The sequence below is a fragment of the Mus caroli genome, unplaced genomic scaffold (assembly GCF_978045245.1).
Source record: "Mus caroli unplaced genomic scaffold, Mus_caroli_1 scaffold_6, whole genome shotgun sequence".
Lineage (NCBI taxonomy): Eukaryota > Metazoa > Chordata > Mammalia > Rodentia > Muridae > Mus > Mus caroli.
This window is the reverse complement of record NW_028227261.1, coordinates 37698645-37706756: the sequence shown is the minus strand read 5'-3', so window position 1 is coordinate 37706756 and position 8112 is coordinate 37698645. Positions and strand designations below refer to the sequence as shown.

The 8112-nt window shown below is 44.4% G+C and overlaps 1 protein-coding gene across 1 annotated transcript; it reads right to left on the bottom strand.

The window, feature by feature from the left end:
• Positions 1 to 944: 944 nt before the first annotated feature.
• LOC110293399 (olfactory receptor 2A12-like) lies at positions 945 to 1940 on the bottom strand. Its single transcript, XM_085838405.1, has one exon. The coding sequence runs from the start codon at positions 1938 to 1940 to the stop codon at positions 945 to 947; it is 996 nt and encodes a 331-aa protein (XP_085694531.1).
• Between the last annotated feature and the right edge of the window lie 6172 nt (positions 1941 to 8112).

Sequence of the window (8112 nt, the reverse complement as noted above, 5' to 3'; positions counted from 1 at the left end):
CTCCTGGCTCATGTTTGTGTAAGCAATTCTTACCACTTATTCTGTGCCTTATCAATGAATGCTGATCACACAATTGCTGAACAGAAGACAGACTAGGGAGGAAGGTTATGTCAGTCAGGGGAGGAGAAAGACAAAAAAAGAACTTCTTTTGGACTACTTCTCAACAGACAAAAAGCTTCTCACTAACTGCTGTCAGCCTGGACAATGCTACTTGCTTTGGCCACAAGAATGAGTAGAAATAGAAGCAGACCACTGTTGAAAAGCTGGGTCATTATGAGTTATTCCACTCTTTCTTACCTTCTGTTATAGAGTGATGTGGTGGTTTGAATATGCTTTGCCCAGAGAGTACCACTATTTGAAGGTCTGGCCTTGTTGGAGTAGCTGTATTACTGTGGGCCTGGGCTTTAAGACCCCCATGCTAAGTTCCTGAAAGCCAGTCTTCACCTAGCAGTCTTCAGAAGAAGATGTTGAACTCTCAGATCCTCCTGCACCATGCCTGCCAGGACACTGCCATGCTCCCCCAAATTGGTGATAATGGACTGACCCTTTGAACCTGTAAGCCTGTCCCAATTATATGCTGTTCTTATAAGATTACCTTGGTCATGGTGTCTGTTCACAGTAGTAAAACCCTAAGACAGATAACATGTTGGATATAAGGTTCCTCCTTCAGGATGGATATGAGAGCAAAGAAGGCCATGCCCAAGAGCTAGAAACATGAGCAACAAGTGAGCCATTGCCATTATGATCCAGTAACACTACTGAGGTGTTTGGAATTATACCTTAGTGACACCTGTTAATCAAGTCAGCAACATTGGTTTCACGTGTTTTGTCCCAATTACTAAGTACTACATTGGTTCAAATGCACAGATCAAGTTCAAAAAAGACAGACACTGAACTTTTCTTAAAGAGTGAATATACTAACTCCAGCTTCCCAGGATCTGGACTCACTGGTCCAGCCTACTATGTCCCATCACCTTGAGAAATGCCCTCTTGATGTCCTTGTTCCTCAGACTGTAGACCACAGGGTTGAGCAAGGCTGTGAAGGCATTGTAAAAGAGTGAGACCTGCTTGTCTCGCTCAGGGGAGTAGCTGGAGTTGGGCCTAAGGTAGATGTAAGTGGCTGGAGCATAGAAGAATGTGACCACAGTCAGGTGGGAGGCACAGGTAGAGAAAGCCTTGCAGCGCCCCTGGGTGGACTTGATTTTGAGAATTGCCATGGCAATACGAATGTAGGAGGCCACAATGAGGGAAATTGGAATAACAACCACAAAAACACTCAACACAAAGTCCACCATCTCAATGGTGTGGGTATCCATGCAAGCCAGGCTACGCACTGAAGGACCTTCACAGAAGTAGTGGTTGACCCTGTTGGGCCCACAATATGGCAGGCTCATGGTGAAGAAAGTGTGCAATAAAGAGGAAAAGAAACCACAGATCCAAGACCCTGCTGCCAACCGTATGCACAGGCCCCAGTTGAGGATGACAGTATAGCGCAGTGGATAGCAAATGGCCACATACCGGTCATAAGCCATGACAACAAAGAAGGTGCACTCAGTTATACCCAGGGCACCAAACACATACATCTGCAGCCAGCAGCCAGCAAAGGAGATGGTCTGAGAGTGAGCAAGAAGATGCACCAACATCTGGGGCATGGTAGTGGTGACATAGCTCATATCCAACAGGGAGAGGGTACAGAGGAAGAAGTACATGGGAGTGTGTAGCTGTGTGTCCAGGCAGACCAGCATGATGATGAGCCCATTGCCCAGGACTGAACTCAGGTAGATGAGAAGGAAGACAATGAAGAGGATGCTGTTGGTCGTGGGGTCACTGGAGAAGCCAATCAGGATGAACTCTGAAACCCAACTTTGGTTCTGCTCCAGAATCATCCACATGGTGGAGGCTGTAAGAGAATCCATTATTCTATGTGTTATCTCACACATGCCAGCAATAGAGGCAGAAAGAGAAGATACAGGCTAAGAAGATGGCTCAAAGACTATTGATAGTCATGGCTTGGGATTGTGATGAATATCTAAAGCTTCTCACATTACTCCTGGAAACATCACATGACACATGACATGGCATATGCTGTCTCACACTTTCAATCCATCTCTGGGAAGGCAGAGACAGGAAGTCCCCTCAGCAGGAGGGATAAGCTACCCTCGCTGAAATGATGAGAACTAGAGTCAACTGAGAGACCCTGCCTCAGTGAATAATACGAATAGCATAGCAACTGAGGAAGGCTTACATATCAGTATCTGGTCTCACACATATCATACACATACACACAAACACACACACACACTAAGAGAAAGACAGAGAGGCAGACAGACAGACAGACAGACAGAGGCATAAACACCATTGACATGCAAAAAACTAGTAAGCAACTCGATGAAAAGACAGAACAAATGAAACCCAGGCCCATGCACATACGGTCAAATGAATAAGGATAGAAACACATGTGTGCAGTGGGGACACTGTGAAGCCCATGTGTGCAATGTACTGGGGACACTGTGTCTCTGTCAGGAAAATTCCCACCTCCCTCCACACACAAAACATCAATTGCAGGTACACTGTGGACTTAAGAGGTAAATCTAAAGCAATCAAAATTTTTAGACTCAATTCTGATAGATATCTTTCTTGGGTAAGCAAAAACATAATTTTCATGGAGGAAAAAATAATGGTAAGCTAGAAAGCCAAAAGAAAAGTACTCAAAATATGTATCCAAAGACTTATAAAAGCACAAACATAACATCAGACACTCCAGGAGAACAGAGAACACTACTGAAGGCATTTCCCGGAGGCAGCTGTCTATTGGGCACTGATGAGGGTAAGAGGTTCTCAGCACCATCACTCATCTGGACATTGCAGAGGACACCACAGAGCCACGCCCACCTCTGCTTCTCAGCCTCACATCCCCACACACCTACCAGCATGGCTGCAGTGACACATGTCTAGTATTAACAAGTGTGAGTAGATCCAATTTGGGAGAAAATGAAAATGATCCCTTTAGTGTGTGCTTGGCTGTGCTCCCTAAGGTTGAACACATTCAGTGCACTGCACAGCAATACAAATAGTAAGTATAATTCTGAAACAATATGTAAGCACATAGACATATACAAATGTATGACCAAGGAATGACATGATAAGGAAATTTTCAAACACTACTCTAAATAGTCTGAAGTAGGGCTCCACTATCATATGCTGATGAGCAAGACAGTGCTTAGGGCAGGAGATGCTTTTGATGGAAGTAGAAACATGAAAGAGACTTGAAGCCATCCCCAGTCTTCACCTTCCCTGTCCCCGCCCCCTGTCTCCTGACCAGTCCCTTCTCATCACCCTCACAGCTTTCCTTTCTTTCAAACAATATCAGGAGACCACAGTCTCTCCTGACATTGCTTTATCATAGTCTCCATGAACCTCTTACCTTTAAATAGTCCTCCTTCAATTGTTTGTTTGTTCGTTTGTTTGTTTGTTTGTTTGTTTTGAGATGGGGCTTTTCTGTGTAGCCCTGGATGTCCTGGAACTTACTCTATTGACTAGGCTGGCCTGGACTTCAGAGATCTGCCTACCTCTGCCTCCAGAATGCTAGGATTAAAAGTGTGCACCACTACCTCCTAGCTTTTGTTTTTTTAATTTTTAACATTATGTTTGCAAATATGCTTTGATCTTTTTCTTTTTTTTTTTTTTTTTTTTTTTTTTTTTTGGTTTTTCGAGACAGGGTTTCTCTGTGTAGCCCTGGCTGTCCTGGAACTCACTTTGTAGACCAGGCTGGCCTTGAACTCAGAAATCCGCCTGCCTCTGCCTCCCGAGTGCTGGGATTAAAGGTGTGCACCACCACGCCCGGCTTTGCTTTGATCTTTTTCTTTTCTCCTCCCCTAGCTTCAAGTTTTTTCTTCTCCCACTCTCACTTTTAATACAAAATGAAAATAAAAATGGAAAAGACAAACTAAAAGAAATAAAATATAAATGAAAAAAACTACAAAACCAAAAACCCAATGAAGTCTGTTTTCTTTTGGGTAAGTCCTCCTAGGCACGTGGCCTGCCCTGCCCTGGAGTGTGAACACATGTGCTCAGGGACACTCCAGTGGAGAAACCTGATCTCCCCTTTCTGAGTACATATCAGTCACAAATCGGTTCCTGTTTAGGGGCAGGACTCTGTGTCCACTTTCCCTTCTCAGTGCTGGGCATTTGTTTATGTCAACAGGTTCTTCATGTGACTATTCCAAGGATTACTCAAAACTTTCACACTGTCCTATCTGGCCCCTGTTAAGAGCTCGGAAGCCCTATCATTTGATGCAGACATACTGCTTGTTCCTAACCTGCCTGCTCTGTGAAGACTAAGCCTCAGGATGCAGCTGTCTCCTCTTCCTCCCCTGTCTCCAGGCACAAATCTCCATGCAAGCACACTGTGTGTCCTGTACACCTCTACCTCTCTCCCACCTTAGAGCACTTGCCTAGCTTCTCAACCTGAGGAGGGGACCATCATCTGTACTGCTACCCACACTGTGGTCACAGCAGGACACAGCTAAACCAGGAAACATTCCCTGCTGTGCTACCACCTCCTAGACCTAACCCAGAGAGGATACATCCTGCATTTATCGATCATTAGCCAGTTACAATTTGAAAACTTCTAGAGGGATTTGATAACAATTTTGACATCAAATACCTTGGACAAACCCCTTCTCTTGTCCTGTTAACTGAATCACCAAATGGCTAAGAAAAAAATTATCAATAATAGAATATGTCTGTATGGGTGATTTCCTAACCTTTGCAATAATAATAGTGACTAATATTTATTGAGTAATTTGTATATTCCAGTCATTGTTCCTACAACTTTAGCTTAACATCACAGCAATTCACTGAAGGAAATGTTATTACCTATGTGTTATAGGTAAAAACATAAGGACTGGAGAGAGGTTTGTTCCAGATTACAGCTAGAAGTGGAAGTGGATGATCTGGCCTCAGAGCCTGGCTCTCAGTCACTGCCTGCTCTGCTCTGACCCACAGGCTCTCAAGTGGGAGGTGAAGAATGTGTCCTCTAGTTGAGCTTATGGAGATTCTGCACAGAACAGAGCTCCTAGGACAGAGTTGGATGGCTACCCACAGACCAGCTCTCCTAATGAGACTTTCCTCATGTCTAATGTGGGAGGACTCAGGGTGTAGTGAAAGTAGAAAGATCCAATGATAGAGGTATTGAGGTGTGTTTTCCACGGCACAAGCAATGATGAAAGAGGTCTGAGAATCTTGAGATATATGTACCATGGACCTTAAGATGGTGGCCTCACTACTTCTCATCTCCAGTCCCACAGATGCTTGAAACCCACCCACAAACCAAACACCAGTTATCATCTCACCACTCGTAGATCCAAGGAATGTGTTGCTGAGTGGCTGTTTCTTCCTCTTATGGAAAAAAACTAAAGCGGAAGTCCCCTACAGTCATGGAGAAAAAAAAGGGTCAAGATTCTAGGCAGCCTAGTGTCCAGGAAAATGCCAAATGCCATGGAGTTTGAGGGCTAAGTCTTTTGATTCCTCTACAAGGAGCGGGCAGCCCTGGCTCCTGAAGATGGTGTCTATAAAATCCTGATTAACAAAGGCAAGCTCAGACATCTTCACCTCTTCCCAGTGGGAACAGAAGCTGAGGTTTTATGGCCCTGCCTCCTCTCTTAGCTTCCCCAGGAGAGCTGGGAAAGGCTCATTTCTGTTCCCAGTAGGGGTGCTAAGATGATTACAGGATGCTGTCAACAAGAGCACTACAAGTGAGACCTTTGGGGGCAGAGGTGGAGGAAACAGCCCATGGGTGAGGAGTGGTGACCTGTTCCCTATTCTAGACTAACTAGGGAATAAGAACAGCTCAGAGAACATGAGATGGAACCTGGTCACCTATACACAGGTCAAGAACACAAGTTTTCATTTGGATTCCTTCTGCTGTCCAAATCCTGAGCCCAGACAAGCAGTGATGAGACCATGTTTGAGTCACATTCCTCTTCCTTCCTCAGCTCCCTTGGGACAAACCAAAGTCCTCACTCCCTGCTGTGTAATATCTGAGCAAGTTACCCAGCTACCCTGGTGCTAATGGGAACTGGAAAGGTGGCCATGAGTTAAAAAAAAAATGATTTGCTGTTCCTGCAGAAGACTTAGCTTGGATCCCAGTACACACAAGGCAGCTTACAACTATCTATCTTCAGTTCTAGAGGATCATGTACCCACTTCTGACTCCTCAGGAATGAGGAATGCATGCATACATGCAGGCAAAATGTTCATACCCATAATCAAACAAACGAAGAGTCAATAATATCATACCAACAATAGAAATCAACAGAGATATCTTGATGCCAGTAGACTGAGGAAACTCTCCCAGGGGTTCATTCTCTTGGATGCAAGTAAGAATTGGGGACCAAAGATATCAAGCTCCAGAACTGCTATTGTACCCCAGTTTCCTTTTCTATAGAATTCCAGTACTAACCTCTTCCCTTCCAGGCTTGCTAGACTAAAATGTGATGATGTGATGCGCCCACTGGCCTATGGTCCATGACCTTGAATCTCCATCCCTGCCTCCTGTCTGAGTCTTAGGTTCCTAAGTATCCAGAAGGAGAAGATTGGATTCTAAGTCATTCTTGCTTAGGGTAATTGATAAAGTTTAGAATTCCTGTGAGCTGATCCTTAAACCAGATGATATTAAAAATTAATTATAAAATGACAAATAAATTGTATCAGAAACAGAGACAGGATGTCTGAGAATGCACTTCATCTATATAGCACCTGAGTCAGTAGAATGCTTGAGTCTGGATTTTGATTTATAAAATTTTTTTAAAAGGCAACAAGAGCTCCAAAACTCTTCACATCCTGATGATGATCAACTACATTTTCCTGTGGTCTGTGTTCTAGAAGTTGTCTGGTGTGGTGCGTTAGCTGGTTTAAATACTGTGTAATGATAAGTGATCTCAACTGCTCTTCAGTGGTATGTAGGCAACTCTGACATTGACCATGATGGGCGTATTACCCCTCAGTACTTAGCAATCACCACGAATCAGAAGCATCATGGCACACCTTGGCCCCTACAATGCTGTTGCTAAGCATTGTCCCACAGCTCTGATGCCAACTCTTCCAATTAGCTCCCCACTAGCTCTAGAGAGGCAGTCAAGTCCAGGCAGACTCTTCTCCCCAGGAACAATAAGGAGACAGAGGTTCAGAGAGAAGCAGACAGAACTGATTAAGTGTCACATGTAGAATGAAACAGCCACCCTGGCTCTGTTGGTTTTCGTCATGAAGATTTTATTATAGATTCATAGGGAGAGGATCAAGAGGAAGAGAAGACAGAATTTGAGTAAGACATGGACATCAGAAACATGGCAAGAAAGCAGTCACATAATGGAGATAGGACTTAGAAAAGTGATCTGGCAAAAAGAGAAAAAAAAAAAACTGGGAAGTAGGAGATGCCACACCTTTCCCAGTGAGGACTCGAAAAGATAGGCAACATGACAGAGCCTCATGGCTGCTCCCAGGGACTGCACACCCTGGTTTTTCTTAAATGACTGTACCACCAAGAGAGTGTCAAGCATGGCCCTACATACCCATTGCCCAGATAATGAACAATGATCCAAAAAATGTGCAATTTGGCAAAGGTCACCCAGCTAGTGAGTGGTAGAACCAACGCCAGGACCTGGCCACTTGCCTCTTGAGTGAGACAGACTCTGCCATGGCTATCACATACTTAATTGTGTGAGTGGGTTCAAGCTACTGGCTAGACCTGGGCTCTAACCAAAATTCTCCTGTGACTCAAAGCTGGATCCAACCCACCAGGGTCATGGAAACACCCTAAGGTCAGCATGAAGGAGAAGTCAAACTCTAGAGGTTTCGTTCTGCACCAGGGGGACCCACAGGCCTGAAGGGGAAAATGATAAGCTTTGAGAAAGGAGAAGCCAGCAGATCCACAGTTCTTGCACACAGGGACTCTCTAATTAGCCCCCAAATGACAATGCCTCGTTAATGGACCTTATGAGAATTGGCTCATTTCAGAAGATGAGTACTTCAAAAACTTTTCTAGGTTACTGTCTAGAGAAAAAAGCAAAAGAGAATAGCAGGAGTCTGCGCTGTTACTCAACACTGAGAGCA